This window comes from Phodopus roborovskii, unplaced genomic scaffold, assembly GCF_943737965.1.
Source record: "Phodopus roborovskii unplaced genomic scaffold, PHOROB, whole genome shotgun sequence".
Taxonomy (NCBI): Eukaryota; Metazoa; Chordata; class Mammalia; order Rodentia; family Cricetidae; genus Phodopus; species Phodopus roborovskii.
The window spans coordinates 19,214,099-19,230,072 of record NW_026126558.1 but is presented as its reverse complement, the minus strand read 5'-3'; the positions used below and the strand labels follow the sequence as shown (position 1 = coordinate 19,230,072).

General features: G+C 47.0%; 2 protein-coding genes across 2 annotated transcripts; one reads left to right on the top strand and one right to left on the bottom strand.

The window, feature by feature from the left end:
- Window positions 1–1,880: 1,880 nt before the first annotated feature.
- On the top strand, window positions 1,881–7,359 carry Txnl4b (thioredoxin like 4B). The gene is made up of 3 exons (XM_051201506.1): window positions 1,881–2,057; window positions 4,568–4,719; window positions 5,978–7,359. Exons 1-3 carry the CDS (start codon window positions 1,926–1,928, stop codon window positions 6,141–6,143), a joined length of 450 nt encoding a protein of 149 aa, XP_051057463.1. The 5' UTR covers window positions 1,881–1,925; the 3' UTR covers window positions 6,144–7,359.
- Window positions 7,360–8,620: 1,261 nt separating this feature from the next.
- LOC127234517 (haptoglobin) lies at window positions 8,621–13,230 on the bottom strand. The gene is made up of 5 exons (XM_051201495.1): window positions 13,211–13,230; window positions 11,306–11,388; window positions 10,963–11,064; window positions 10,345–10,419; window positions 8,621–9,544 (listed from the first exon to the last, which is right to left on the bottom strand). Exons 1-5 carry the CDS (start codon window positions 13,213–13,215, stop codon window positions 8,766–8,768), a joined length of 1,044 nt encoding a protein of 347 aa, XP_051057452.1. The 5' UTR covers window positions 13,216–13,230; the 3' UTR covers window positions 8,621–8,765.
- Between the last annotated feature and the right edge of the window lie 2,744 nt (window positions 13,231–15,974).

Below are 15,974 nucleotides of genomic sequence, written 5' to 3'. Positions count from 1 at the left end.
GCTCATAGGTTAAGACCACTAGCTGCTCTTCCAGATGACCCGGGTGCAATTCCCAGCTCCAGTTCCAAGGAGCCTGGTACTCTCTTCTGGCCTTTGTTGGCACCAGCATACAAGTGGTGCACAAACATACATGCAGGCAAGACACACATGTAAAAATATTCAAATGAAGTGTGACCTATAGCTGGGACAATTTCATTTCTTGTATAAAATTTATTCCTATCTTGTGTGTGTGTTTGTGTATGTGTGTCTGCCTGTCCATGCCATGTGGAGGCCTAAAAGCAACTTCAGGTGTCATGCCTCGGCTGCCATCCTTGGTAGTCTTTTTGAGACATGGTCTTAGGCTGGCCTGTGACTCACTGAATAAGCTAGGCTGACTAGCCATCAAACCCTAGGGATCTGCCTGACTTTGCCTCCCCAGCACTGAGATAATAAACATACTCACACACACCAAGCTTCTTTAACATGGATCCTGGGGATTACACTCGGTCCTCCCAATTGCCAAGCAAGCACTTTACCAACTGAGCTATCTTCCCAGCCCTTACCATACCTTGAAATATAATTTTTGATGAAAGGGGAGAAGAGAGTTCAGGTTTCATAGCATTAACAAACATTGAAACTAAATTCAAAGTATCTAATCTCTCCATCACATCTCATTGTAGATGCCCTCAATAATGGCTCTTCAATCATAGCACTCCTCAAATATGAAGATTCTTCCCAAAAAATTAGGTAGCTCAAATTCTAGCCTTTGTCTTATAGCTAGAAGTATAACAGAACAAACTAGTCTATGGAATAAGAATCCTGGCACCAAAAGGAGACAAAGAACAAATCCAATTAGGCCCCTCTAACTCAGCATCTTTTGATTGATTTATTTAATTTGATTTCCACATACTTTTTTTGTTGTGTTTCTCCGTTTAACCCTAGCTATCCTGGAACTTACTCTATAGATCAGGCTAGCCTCTAACTCACAGAGATCTTTCTACCTCTGCCTCCCAAGTGTTGGGATCAAAAGTGTGAGCCACTATGCCTGGCTCCACACATTTATAACTGGTCTGTTTGCTATGTGATAAACTGCACCTAGGAATACTCCTTAAGCCAGGACATGAGAAAATACAAAGGTCCATCAATGAAGGACCACTAAAGTATGGCCCACATGTGAAATGTGTGATAAAATCTGGACGTTTTCTATGTAGGGCTATGGGGATCTCATTAAATGTTAGATTTAAAACAATGCAAAGTGCAGAAAGATGGGTGAGTTATGTACTGAGCCTCTGCTATTCCCAGCTGCTCTTCCTCCTACGCTAGACTGCTGAGATCAGTAGGTTTGTCTGTCCCATAAATTCTGGTTCCATTTGGAGTCAGGCAGTGGTATTGAGGGTAGGGAAAGCAGCATCCTTTAGTGGCAGGCCAACCTGTCTTTGTGCAGCTGCCTCCCTACTCACCTGGGCACAGCTCCACAGGACTATTAAGTGGGGACAGCGCTCTGCAGTTACAGGCTTTGCCTTCTCTTCCTGTTCTGTCCTAACTAAATCTCCAGTTCCCACATTTGAGGATGTCATCTCTTACTTGCTGGACCACGGACTTATAATACAGTCTATCTCTTTTTGTAAAAGGAGGGGGGATATAGAAACATGTATGTGTTCTTCTAGTATGGCACATAATTTCTCACGTATCTCTGAGAGAAATTACTGAAAGCACTTACCTGCTGGGTGTTTCAGGATGGCACATGAAGTTCTGGAGTCTGGGCCCAAGGATGGGAAGCCAGGTGTGGGGCCTGTTCACAGATATTTTCCCTGAAATGTGCCTTTTCAATCACCTGATACATGGCTGGTGCTCAATAGTGTTTTGTTATTTACATTAGGACTCATGCACTGCAGCAGCCTGTAAACGTTACAGAACTGGCAGTGTGCACGGGAATTTTCTTCAAGATGAGCTTCCTCTTGCCCAAGCTGACTAGCAAGAAAGAAGTGGACCAGGCCATCAAAAGCACTGCAGAGAAGGTGTTGGTTCTCAGGTTTGGGAGGGATGAGGACCCTGTCTGTCTGCAGCTGGATGACATAGTGAGTGTTTGTTTTTCAAGATGGTTTTTCTATATAGCCTTGGCAGTACTGGAAGTTGCTCTGTAGACTGGGCTGGTCTCCAGTTTACAAAGATAAGCCTGTCTCTGCCTCTCGAGTGCTGGGATTAAAGGTGTGTGCCACCACCACCCTGTCCATAAGTAAAGTAGGACATAAGTGAATTTTTTTAAGATTTATTTCTTTGTTATGTATGTATACAGTGTTCTGCCTGCATGTATGCCTGCAGGCCAGAAGAGGGCACCAGATCTCATTACAGATGGTTGTGAGCCACCATGTGGTTGCTGGGAATTGAACTCAGGTCCTCTGGAAGAGCAGCCAGTGCTCTTAACTGCTGAGCCATCTCCCCAGCCCCATAAGTGAATTTTTGAATAAGCAGCTTTAATTGAAAATTGAGGCAGGGGAAGAGCAGGAAATGCCAACCCTAGGTGTCTAAAAGCCCTTTCATCAGTCATAGCAGCAGTCACATCCAGGGCTGCAGAAACCCTCCAGGATGTAGAAGCTGTAAAGTGGTGTCTGAACTCTCCCTGGTGGCCAAAGCTCTACTTGTTTGCTGCTGCTAGAATGTGCCTGGAGGAGAGATCAAGTTTCACAACATGTCTTCACACTCAAATTAGTAAAGAAGGAAATTAGGAGCAGAGTTACTGTATTTTTTTTTTTCTTGTCCTTATTTACTGTGGAGATTGAACCCAGGACTGGCACCTCTTCCCACCCATCAATTGGCAGAGTAGCATTATGTCATTAAAGTGAATGTGTGAAGCTGGTTAGATGGCTCCGCAGGGAAAGTGCATGCTACACAAGACTGCCAACATGAGTTCAGTCTCCAGAACCCACGGTGGAAAGAGAAGACAATCCTGGAAGTTGTCCTCTCACCTCCATGCATACCCATACTCACACATGCATCACACACACACACACACACACACACACACACACACACACACACACACCAGTCAGCAGTGGTAGAACAGTTGCCACTTATGTATGAGGCACTGAGTTCAACCCACAATGCCAACAAAACAATTAGATAGATAGATTGATTAATTGATTGATTGATTCTGAAACCAAGCCTCAAAAGTTCCAATCACACCCCTGCTGCTTAGGAGCTGTGTGTCCTAGAACTACCTCCTCTACCTCAACTTTGTCATCTGTAAAATGGGGGTGTTGGTGGGCACACTCATACACTAAATGTTAAGTGGGCTAACAAGTGTAAAGCACTGAGGATAGTTAGTCCATGGGAGGTGGCATCAGGCACTTCTCTAGTTTTCATTTCTAGGAGGTAAGAGCCTTGGGAGAGTCAGCATCTATGTGGATATTCCTGAGTTGTTGCAGGTGGGTATGTCAAGATCTGTAGTTTTGTTTTGAAGTTCCAAGCATTGAAACTAGACCGCATGCTTAGCTCACCCTAAGTGAGTATAGATTCCTTTCTTGAAAATAATCAAACATGAGCCCATGAGATAGATGGCTCAGCAAGTAAGTGCTCATGCCACTAAGAAGGAGAGACCTGACCCCAGCAAATTGTCCTCTGGCTCCTACACATGCACGATAGCACATATGTGCCCATCCTACCCCTAACCCCAGCACACACACAGATAAATAAAACTTAAAACCAACCATTGTGCACATACATAGATAAATAAAACTAAAAACCAACCCTTGCACGCACACACACACACACACACACACACACACACACACAGAGAGATAAATGAAACTTTAAAAAAAAAGTTTTCGCCCATCCTACCCCCAACCCCTGCACACACACAAATAAATAAAACTTAAAAAAGAAAAACCTTAATCTCAAAAGAAAAAGGATCAAACATATTAGATAAGACACCATAACCAAGACAAGTTATATAAGAAAGAGTTTATTTGGCGCTCGTAGTTTTAGAGGGTTGGAATCCATGGCCATTGTGATAGGGAACCTAGTAGCAGGCAGGCAGACATGGTGCTGGAGATGTAGCTTAGAGCTCACATCTTGACACAAGCAAAAGACAAGAAAGCTAACTAGGAACAGTCTGGGCTTTTGAAATTCAAAGCCTGTCCGCAGTGACACATCTAATCCTCAAACAGTTCTACCAGCTGGGGACCCAAGTGTTCAAATACGTGAGCCCATGGGGCCATTCTCATTCACACCACCACACAATGCCTTCTCCTGACCCTGTCAACAAGGATCCACCCTCGGAACAGCAGGAGTATGTCTAGCGGGCACAGCAGCGTACACTTTAATCCCAGCACTTGGGAGGCAGAGGCAGGTGGACCTCTGTGAGCCTAAGGCCAGCCTGGTCTACATAGCAAGATCCAGGCCAGGATGGTGTCTTTAAGGAAATCAAATGGGCTTGATTCTTGCTCCAAGTATTTCTGAAACAAAATTTTTCTTCTCCAAAAAAATGTTATAGTAAGTTTCACATACAATATTCTAGTATATTTCACAAAAGAAGCATTATGCACCTGGCATAATATAGTGTAACCTCCATCCATCTTGTCATTCACAGCTCTCAAAGACCTCTGCTGACTTAAGTAAAATGGCTGCTATTTACCTGGTAGATGTGGACCACACTCCGGTTTATACGCAGTACTTTGACATCAGTTATATTCCATCTACTGTATTTTTCTTCAATGGACAGCACATGAAAGTGGATTATGGGTAAGTTAAGTTGACTACAATCTGGAAAGTTGGTTTTATCAGACCAGGTTCAGAAGCTCACTCACTTTTCTGCTGGCTGTCTGAGTCTGGCCAAGTGAAATGAGTGCTGTCTCCTCATGGGAAACTTTTGTTCAGAGTGTGAGGGTTTCGGGTGTGATTGATAGATGTTAATTCCTAACTGAAGTATGAAAAAACAGTATAGCTTTTGAAGTATTGACTAACCATTCTTAAGTTTAGAAAATATAGAATAGCTATATTAGCTGAGCAATAGATTATAAATTTACCAAAAAAATTTTTTTTGCTGCAAGAAAATCCCTGGTTTCTAAGCTTTGGAGCTGGTGGTTGGCATTTATACAAGAAGCATGTGTGCCAGGGAGACATACTTCTCTCTTGCAAGTGTCTTCTGCCACTCAGAGAATTTTGAAATCATTCTTCAAGAAGGCTTTGTCAAAATAAGTCACATGGTATCTTCTGTAACACCCTCCTCTCCATCCTGTAACCCCTCTGTGAGCACTGTTGGCTGTAAGGATTGTGGTCATCCCTTGTCTGAGAAGGTGCATCTGCTTTCTCATTACCTGGTGAGCTTAGCACTGTCTGTTTGGAGCTGCGTATCCTAGGATTCAGTTACTATAGTAACTAAGTACAACCTTCTTACTTGGAATCCAGGAAGAAGTATCAAACCTTTTAAGTGCTTGGTCTTTTAACCCAGTAATTACATTTCCAGGAGTTTAATAGTAAGTTGGAGATGCATATTTTACAATTCTGGGGCAAATATTACTTGTAAAACCTCATTATTGACTAGTTTGTAACATGATTTTTATCTTAAAATAAATAGGAAACACACCCCCACACAGACCTGGAAGGATACATATATATCAAAAGATGGCTTCTGGCCTCATAGCTGACTTTATTTCTCTTTTAAAAGTTTCTACAAGCAATATACCGTATGTTAAACATAGTTTGTAAGGTCAGAAGCATCAGTGGGGGGGGGGGGGACTTGAGAGACTGCGCCAACCCTGCCCCCTCCAGCACTCAGAGGCCTCTACAAGGTAATGATGTGGGAAAAGACAGAGTCTTCCCACCCTGGACTTTGCTCTCAGCCCTGGATGTACGCTGCCTGGGAAAAGGCAGTGGTCAGGCCACAGGTGGAGAGAACCTCCCAGACAAGAAGGGAGGGAGAGGCCCCTGCTTGCTGCTGACCACACAGGCTTCACACACTGGCAAGCTCTGACCATGCTTGTTTTTCTCTCTACTACAGGTCTCCAGATCACACTAAATTTGTAGGAAGCTTCAAAACCAAACAAGACTTCATGGATTTGATTGAAGTCATCTACCGGGGAGCAATGAGGGGAAAACTTATTGTTCAGAGTCCTATTGATCCCAAGAATATCCCCAAATATGACCTCCTCTATCAAGACATTTAGCACACTCGTGGCTGTTGGAGATGAAAGAGACATGGGTGGAAACAGGACCTGAACCCAGAGGGCCTGTGGTCTGGAGTCCCTCAGAGACATGTTCACTGCCCCCGCAGAGGGTTTCATGTGCCTGTAATCAATGGCCCTGCCAGTGCTCCCAAGATCCAGGTGCCTGAGCGTCCATTCCCTGAGAGCCTCAGAGCAGTCAGGTGACAGTGTTCCGTGGCCTTTGTAACTTCCCTTTATCTGGATTTAAGGTCATGCATCCTCCTTGACACTATGAGAACAGCTTGATTAACATGTTTACGCACGCACACACACACACCCTTCCCCGTGCTTCCATTCACTTGCTTCTTTTGCTCCCTCCTACCCCAGCTTCTCTTGAAATAATTAACTTTCTTTTAGGTGAGCTCTTTTGTTTTAGGGACTGAAAGCACTGCCCTGGTCTGTTCGTTTATAGCTGGCAAGCTGTTAAATTGACACGAGGAGGTCAATGGTATAGCCCTTCACCATCCAGCAGCACAGTTTAAGCTAAACAAGTTTGCTTCCTTGAGAAGTAAGGATCAGAGCTCCCCAGAAGGCAATGCCAACACCCCTTATTTCAAGGACTCACGATCAAAGGTATATCAGAATTGCCAAGAGGAAATGCCTGTGGGATTTGCTGGTTCCAGTGGCTTTTGAAGAATAGCTAACCTTCCAGTATCCCCCTGGCCCAACCTCAGAATACTTGTGTCTCTCTTAAACCTCATGGGGGCTGTGGTTCCTGACACACTGGAATGAGAGAGTAGGTACAGAGCTGGAGGTCTATGGTCAGGCAGCTTGTGCCCTGACGGGCAGCAAGAGACCGGTTGCCATCAGAGACCCCAGACTTGTCACAGCAGCACTGACACCTCGGGGCCAGCTCTGTTTCGCTGCTTTCTTCTAAGCTTGTCCTTCAGGGAAACATGAAATGGGCCCCGGTTCTGACGAATGTGGCACAGAAAGAAGGTTGTTGGGGCTTTCAGTGGCCTCCGCTTAAAGCTGAGTGCCACTTTGGGGATGGGGAAAATGTCCCTTCCCATCCCCTCCTTCTTATACATACATGGGGCTTTGGCAGCCACCCTAGGCCTAAGAGATGAAAAGTTAGTGTGCAGAGATCATAGAAGTCAGACCTTAATGTTATTGAAGCCTAGGTGAACTCTAAACCCTCCTCATCCCTACGAGCAAATAAAACTTCTTTGTCCAACTCACTGTCGCTGAGTCTTCTGTCCTTCAGCCTAAGTGCTCACTCAGGTGCCAGCAAAATCTCCAATTCTGCACAGAGAAAATCTTTTATCTTTCCTCCTGAAGGCTTGGGTGAAGGCAGAGGGGCCTCTGCAGTCTGACTTATGTTTATACCCTGTCTTGGGTGCTTTCCCTCCCACTAGTATTTATTGCGCATGTGTTGTATGCCCTGTCCAGTGCTAGATGCCGTGTAACTATGAATGGCTCCTGGACAGAGAAAGGTCTCAGGAGAGAAGAGACAGTCCTTGTGCAGGAAGGGAGAAGCATTGCTGGGGAGCAGGCAGGAGGCCTGCTATGGAGAAAGGGCCAGGCAGCCAGGTGTTGTGTAAGTATGTGGCTGTGCTGTTTCAGTTTCCGGCTGTTTCTCCTAGGTTCTAGAAGATAGGTCCTTGTCTCCCGTGATCCCGTAGCTGAGGGTACAAGTGAGCCCATCCTGGTGGCCTCATACACTGGGAAGAGAGGCAGCGGCTAGCATAATGAGAAGGTGGACTAGAGAAGGACTGAACTGAAGGCTTGGGGCAAGGAAGTGTTCAGAAAGAAGAGCTTCTGGATGTGTCTTCCTCGCCCCTTTGTCTCTGATATGGAAGGGCATGTGGCTTGCCTTCAAGGCCAGGGTGAGTTTCTCCACTGTGGAAGAGGGGCCACTGAAGAAGACCCCACAACTCAGCCAAGTCCAGAGCACTCAGGCCAGGGGACTCGAGAGTTTTTAACGTTCATCCCTAATGGAAAAGCTCTGGGGACAAGTAACCAGGAGCTTAGGTCACTGAGCAAATCTGTGGGCTGAGCTGTGGGGAGGACCCATTAAGTCTAGCCTGCCTGCATGTGCCTGTTTTAGTCCCTGGGGCACTGGCAGGTGCAAGCACAAACAAAAGGCTCTGTCAGGACTTTCCTCCCCACTTCAGAGAGGTGACAGGATATGCTAGATGAGCTCAGAGTTTGCATTCAAGCAGACCCAAGATCAAGTTCAGCCCAGTAGCTGAGTGACCTTAACCAATGCACTCTCCAAGTCTTTTTCCTTGACTGAAAAGCAAGGGTCACAGTGATCTCCCTGAGACCTGGATTCCATAAACATGATTGCCCAAGGCAGACAGTCTACAGCACCCTAGGGATTTCCTGGCACCTTGGGATAGGCGGGTCCCCGTTTTTCCAGCCCCTCATGCTTCTTGGCTGCCCAGGGATGTAAACAAGAACAGAAGCCCCAGACTGCAGGGACTACAAACGGGTCAGAAGCGAGGTCTTTATTAGTGACCGAGCAGTGCAGGGCTAGCACCCTCAGGTTATGTCCTGTCCCTTCCACTCCCCCCTCTTCCATGGTGAATAGTGCTCTCAGCCTGTCCGAGTGGGCATGGCCTTCTAGTTAGCATTGCACTAGTTCTCAGCCATGGTTTCCTGAATCCAGTCCAGGAAGGAGTTCACCTTCATGTACACACCATACTCAGCTACAGAACAGCTCTTATCAAAGCTCAGGATCCCAGCTGCGTACCAGGTGTCCTGCTCCAGGTCGTGAATGGCAAAGGCACTGCCAGCATCGCCATAGCAGGTATCTTCCTGGTACTTGGTCATGCCAGCACAGAAGGTATGCTCATTCAAGATAGGCTGTACCCCAACAGGGCTCTTGGGAACCTTCTTCTCAGGCACTGTGCTGCCCTCATAGTGAAGCACACAGCTGTCCTGGTCAGCCACGGGCAGCATGACGTACTTGAGACGATCAGTAAATCTAAAGTTGGCATTCCGCCCCCAGCCAGACACATAGCCCAAGCGGCCTGGTGCTATGTAGTCTTTGGAAGGCAGGCAGATGGGCATCACTCTCTCATTGACAGGCAGCTTCTGCTTGAGCTTGATTAACCCGATGTCCACCACAGAGCGGTTGGGGTGGATAACCACCTTCTCAATCTCCACCTGCTGCCTTCTTCCCACGTAGAGCTTTAAGGTAGGGGCAATGTCGTTGGCTGTTGCATTCTCACTGTGATTCAGGAAGAGGTTTTTGGCTGTGGTCAGCAGCCACTGGTCACTGATCAGTGTGGCCCCTGTGGTGAGTTCGTGGCGGGAAACCATCTTGGCCTGCCAAGGAAAGCTGCCTTTGGCATCCAGAGAACCACCTATGATGCGCTGCACCTGGTCCACAGGATGCTTCGGCTTCCCACACACTGCAAAGGGAGGGAGGAATGTGAGCAGCATCGCAGAGCAGGCCCCACCTGCGGAGGCCCTGGAAGCATCAGCCACTGCTGCTTCTACACCCAACAATAATCACTCTGCGTGTGTGTGCATATATTATACCTACATAACATATAATAAGCATCATCACACACACAAAAATTCCACAATTCTCTGAAACTCAATGAAAGGGCTGGAAGCTGTGTGCGTGTGTGTGTGTGTGTGTGTGTGTGTGTGTGTGTGTGTGTGTGTGTTTCATTCTCAGACAAAGATGGCCCTGTAGCAGTGTTATTAGCAGTTGTGGATGCTGAAGTTAACTGCAGGTTGGCAGTTCCTGCCACTGGTAGTAGAAACTGAGCAAAATCCTCATTCAGGCCGGAGAGGGGAGAACTACAGAATGCTGGGGTCCCAGCTGCCCCCATATCCTGTCTTGCCCCTTGTGGGCTTAGCTTATGTATGGCCTTGCCAACTTGGTCCTTCCTGGGGCATTCACTTTACTTTTGACCAAGTCTCTATACGCAGGTGTACTTTCTGGAGAGCATCTCCATGGGAACCAGGGTAGACTGGAGAGCATCTCCATGGGAACCAGGGTAGACAGGTGCCTGAGTCAACCCCTTAGGTGTAAATGAGCATGATACTTACTAAGATCTCTGGGAGTCATCATGTCCCTGCTCTGCCAGCTGTGGCTGTCTCCAGCCTACCTTGACTTTCACATATTCAGACCACACAAAAGGAATGCGGCCCTGTCACATTTTGGCCTCGATCCCTGACTACTCTTGACCTCGGCACCCACCTGCCTCGCATTCAGGGAGTCTCTCTCCAGCAGCTGCGTTCACCCACTGCTTCTCGCTGTTTAAGGCGTACACTCCTGAAACAAAAGGAGATGAGCTCAGAGAAAGCCAGTCTGGCAGAGGTGTGGCATGGGGAGACTTCTAACAAGAAGGGTTAAAGTTGGAGGAGAGGGAGGGAGGGAGGTCGGAGTACCGTGGCTCGGGCCACATTGTGCCTGGCAGGACAGGAGTCAGTCCCCACAGGTGGTCAGGACTCAGACCCTGACTCTGCCTCTCATAGGCTATCTTGGCCTCTCTGTGCCTTAGTTTCCTCGGCAGAAAAATGAAGCATGGGAGCTTATGAGACGAAGTGAAGTTCTTAGAAACTGTCAAAAACACGGCGAGGCTGCCCAATGTCATAGGTGAAGACTCCCGGGCAACAGAGGCCATGGCATTGCTGCCCCTTAACAAAACAAAACAGGAAGCTGAGACAACTGAGTTTGGTGGGAGGACCACCAACAGGAGGCAGAAACTTTATTCGAATCTAACTCTCCTGGCTCCAGACAGTACTCATCCATCCATCATGAGAACACCAAACAGGGCTATGGGTGTGCAGGGAGGGATGTTCATGCAGGCCTTACCATCTCCTTCAGTCCGTAGCCTGTAGTATTGGTGGCAACGATAACGAACCAAGTGCTCCACATAGCCATTTGCAATCTCTGGTGGCTTTGGGCAGCTGTCATCTGCCAAGAAAAGCCAGTAAAGGATGTGGATGCCCAAATGGCTCCCCATGAAAGTCAACCAAGAGGGAGCTGCCCTGTACAGCAGACTTCCTTGTGCCCCTGAGTGGGAGCTGAGGAAGGGAGGCCCCAAAGATGTAGAGAATAAGAGGACATGAAGAGGAACTGGGTCTTCCCTAACACAGTGCAGTTTTCACCGGGCAGACTGGGACACAGTCGAGCTGGGGAAAACCCGGAGACTCACCTGCAATATCCATGACGTCATTGTTCAAGTCCACAGCAAAAAGCTGTCCCCAGAGCAAGAGAGTGACAACAGCTCCCAGGGCTCTGCAGAGAGATGACAATAAGGAGTGAAGGGTTGGTCTCCTTGCACATGTGTGCCCACACAGCACAATACACACACACAGATACACTTTCCATTAAGCGGCCAGTAAAGAAAGGAGCTGCATTCTACCCTCCTGTCACCCCACCCCACCCCCTTAGGTTCAGCAAATTCCAGACACACCAGCAAGCTCTGTGCCAATGAGAATTCTGTACGAGCTTCAGAAAGGGGCCACCGTAACAGAGGGAGGAAGGGACCACCAGTGTTGTTCTTCCGTTACAGTTCCAGGAATAAAAGCTAGAGAAGGGGTGGGAGGTGGTGAGTGGTCCCGGGTGAGGGTCCCAAGGGACGGCGGCGGGAGGGAATAACACGCCAGGCAGACAGAGCTTGAATGAGCAGTTTATTTAGAAAGGGGAGTGGGGGAGAAGGGAAGAAACATAGAGGCACCAGGAACAGAAGAGGAGAGAGGGAGAGAGAGGGGGGAAGGGGAGAAGAGGGGGGTAGCTGGTGGCCAACCAAAAGCAGGAGAGAGAGCAAAAGAGAGCATAAGTGGGCAGGGGTCTGACTTTTAAAGGGGTCCTTTACACCTGCCTGCAGACTAGTACTCATGGAACCCTGGGCTGACCAGAGTACTGCCTGAGTGCATTCTGCCAGGTGACAGGGGCAGGCCAGCGTAATGCCTGAGTCCTTACAACCAGCCCACCCGTGTGGTAGCATATATGCCATATCAACTCTCCACACTCTGAGGCAGAGGCAGGAGGATCAGTGGTTTGAGAACAGCCTGTGCTACATCCCAAGTGCCTGTCTCAAAACAGCTGAAGAACATGGGGAGATAAAAGAGAAATAGAGTGGAAATGAGGCACAGAGCTCTGAGCCTCTTCTCTAGTGATAATCCATGATATCCAGCAAGACACCTCTGCCACACATCTGTGGCACTCATTGCCCAGGCCTTTCAGAAACTCCCGAGCTCCCAGGCTCAGCCTACCTCAGCTTGTAGAATCACGAGGTGCATACCATCACCCCTAATTCATATATGGTTTTTCCTATTACTTCATGAGTAATTGCCTTCGAAGGGTGGCTTGTCAAACCAAGAATGCCAGATGGTTACCTGGAGAAAACTGGCTTCCTAAAGCCATGACCGTGGCCATCATTGGTGCACAGACTACACTTAAAAGGTAACTAAATCCAAGCAGATGCTGGCCAGTCAGGAATTTCTTGGTGATATTCTGCTTCTAGTCATTTTTCAACCTTCAAAGTTCTTCGATTTTGGTAAAAATCTGGGTGCCTTGATTGTGTCTCTAAAATGTGTGACTATCATCTTTCTTTCATTAAAAGCTGGTCTGTTAATAGGCACAGTCAATATCCCAGGAGGCTGCTCCATGCCTTGTTGAGATAAAACTTTATACTCTTAGAGATAGACAGCCCAACCAAAGCCCATCTCTCATGGATGCAAGGAGAAGGGGTTTGTTCATTGGCCCTTCACTCACTGAGGTTCCAGGCATATCTTGCCTTTGGCATTTCAAATGACATTGTCACCTACAAAATTTACAACTCAAACTGCACAATCAAGTTGCAAAAAGAGAGAGAGAGAGATGAAGGGAGGGAAGAAGGGAGGGAGTGAGGGAGGAAGGAAATCACATAATGCTTTACGTCAGTTTACAGTTTTGTGTTGGTCTGTGTTCACAGCCATCCTCAGCAGCCTGTGGCTGCAGGCCACGGGCTTGACTCACCTAGAGCCTTAGCCCATTGGCCCTGTTCCATTTTTCTCCTCTCCCATAGACTTCTACACTGCGTGCTGGAAGTATGAGATGTGCGTTGGGGACTCACCTCATCTTGGGCCTCTCTTGCTGATCTCTGGGAGATCCGCACTGTGATGACTCCTGTTGAGCCTTTTATGCTTCAAGGTCCTACCCCACCTCCTTCTCCTCAGTTCTGTGTTTGCACAATGCCGGCCGAGGTCACCAGTTGTTCCAGTAATCCAACCACAAACCAAATCCTGTCAAGAGTTGAACTCTTGCTTCATGCTTTCCTCTCCCATGGTATTATTTTACAAATCATGAAGAAATCTGGCAACCTCATGACACACACCCCCACTCACCACTGTGGTGACTATCCCCCAGAGGGTGGGATGGAGAAGAGGGGCTGCTAGTCTGACACTTTGTTTTTTTGGAGGGGACCTTTCTTTGATTTATTTCAAAGCCCTCTTAGACACCCCTGGGACCTGACCTAGTTAGGACTATAAAGAAAGTATTTCCTTTTCTCAAATGTGCTGCCCAAGTGTGGGCATCTCCTTCCTGATTATGGAAATATCTGGAACATGCAATCAGTAGACGGGGTTTATTGGGCTCTCTAACCTCAGAGTGATTAAAGCTATAGTCTAGACTGACATGGGACCTTCACAATGGCTTTTCACTCCACAGTTTTCAGTGCTGAGAAGGGTTTATCTTGGGATGGTTTCAAGATAGACACTCGGTGTAGACACCCCTGCAATCTCACCCAGGGAAAGCAGGTGGGTTAGGAAACGGTTTCTACTTCACAGTTGCTCCCCAACCTGTGTGGACATCTTCCTGTTGCTAAGTGTTAGGATTTGAAATCAATGAAATGAACCTGTTGTGTCTCCTTTGATTGTTCTCAGCAGAAACCCATACCATGTGCTTAGTATAGACAGAGAACAAACTCAATAACCTGACTTTCTGTAGCTTCATAGTTCAGTTGCTAGTCAAAACAAGCAGCTGAGAAACATCAATGTTTCGGTCAAATGCCTGCCCTGGTATGCTGTTCACTCAAATATAGTAACTCAAAAAAAAAAAAAAGTTAGCTGTTTTTCAATCAGATCATACCAAAGAATCATGTGGGCTGTTTATAGTGGCATCGTTGCAATGTCAAAACAACTGGGAAGAACACAGATATCTATCAACAGGGGACTGGGACCTAATGTGTGGTGTGGTCACATGATGAAATATTGTAAACCCATGAACACTCGTGGACAACAGAAAATAGCGATAATCTTATAATTTTGAGAAAAGCACAAAGTAGCAGATGATTTCATAGGGAATAATACTGCTCTTATAAAGCTCAAAACCAAGCACAATTTGGCAGGAGTCTTAAATATGACACCCAGAACACAAACAATATCAAGAAAGTTAAAAGACAAGACTGGAGAGCCATGGCTCGGTTGGTAAGAGCACTTGCTGCTCTTCCAGTGTACTTGAGTTTAGTTCCCAGCTTTTGTGAGATGTCACCCATTCTGAAGTGGGCTTTGGTGATGCAGCTGTCTTTTCTGCTCCCGTAAGTAATCTGTCATCGGTGTTCCTATAAGCGATCCCAATAGAACTTACTGGTTCACCAAATTGGACTTTGGTGGTATACATTCTTTGGTCTGTCGTGGGATCCCTATTTGAGGGTGAGTAGACATGTGTGTTGCATTTCCACAGGAAAAAGTTGTCACACAACAAGGTGGCCATCAAAGGAGACTGAAACAAGGGGCTTTCTGGCAGGGTTCACTGCAGCATCTTCACAGTGGTCAAAAAGTAGAAGCAACCAGGTGTCCATCAACAGAACACTGCAAAGTGTGGTCTCTGTACATGCAGGAGAATGTTATTCACCTACAGAAAAGAATGGAGTTGATTGATGTCTCCTATCTGTTAGGATCCACCAGAAGTCCCATAAAAGACCACCAGTCACATATGCATTAAGCAAGAGTGCTTTATTAAATCCAACATGTTGGGGTGACACATGGCTATCACTGGAGAGGCTTGCAGGGCCCCCTTTTAAACTGGGTTAGGGGGATTCCAGGGAGGAGAGATTAGTCTGAGGGCTGATTGGTGGGCTTAAACAAAAATTTGTTGGTTGCTATAGGATTGGTTGGCAGCTCAGAGGTTAGGAATTTTTCAGCTACAGAGTGGGAGAAGCTATCTTTATTTCTCTTTAACTTACCCAAGCTTGTGGGGAACCTTCTGATTGGTTTCCCTGGGTTATGGCTTTCCCAAGAACTGTTTGCTGAGCTCCAGCTGGTTCCAGTAAACTGAAACTAAGGCCTGGCCTGTGGCAGGGGCTGTTGGAAACCTGTCATGGGTCTGGCTCTCTGATCCTCTCGCTACCATAATCTCGGAAACCTACTAAATGGAAGAAGCCAAAAAGAAAGATTCATAGAGGCATAAAGTAGATTAGAAACTGCCAGAGGACGGGGCTGGCAAGATGGTTCAGTGGGTAAAGGCACTTGCTGCCAAGCCTGATGACCTGAGTTGGACTCCCAGACACTACATGGTGGATCGAACCACATGTGCCTCAAGAATGCGCGCGCGCACACACACACACACACACACACACACACACACACACAATTTTTTAAAAGGTAGGAAACTTTCAGAAGCTGGGAGAGGGTAGCTATTGCTTAATATTTGTGTAACTTCTGGTTGGGTGGTGAAGATGCTTTGGGAACAGTGGTGATGGTTGTGCAACAGTGCTGTTGTGATCCATGCTGCTGAAATGTCAGCTGGGAGTGGCTAAAGTCAAGCTGTACATTCTATGTATTTTACCACCACGTAACTCAAAAAGCCAATAGTAAGTGAAATAGAGAAAAAAGCAAGCA

Bases quoted from the DNA above. Each gene is read 5' to 3' on its own strand.
- Txnl4b (XM_051201506.1), top strand. From the start codon at position 1,926: ATGAGCTTCCTCTTGCCCAAGCTGACTAGCAAGAAAGAAGTGGACCAG. The intron at 2,058-4,567 runs GTGAGTGTTTGT...TGTCATTCACAG, and splicing joins GTCTGCAGCTGGATGACATA to CTCTCAAAGACCTCTGCTGA. The intron at 4,720-5,977 runs GTAAGTTAAGTT...TCTCTACTACAG, and splicing joins CACATGAAAGTGGATTATGG to GTCTCCAGATCACACTAAAT.
- LOC127234517 (XM_051201495.1), bottom strand. The intron at 11,065-11,305 runs GTGAGTCTCCGG...TTTTCTTGGCAG, and splicing joins TGACGTCATGGATATTGCAG to ATGACAGCTGCCCAAAGCCA. The intron at 10,420-10,962 runs GTAAGGCCTGCA...CTTTTGTTTCAG, and splicing joins GCTACGGACTGAAGGAGATG to GAGTGTACGCCTTAAACAGC.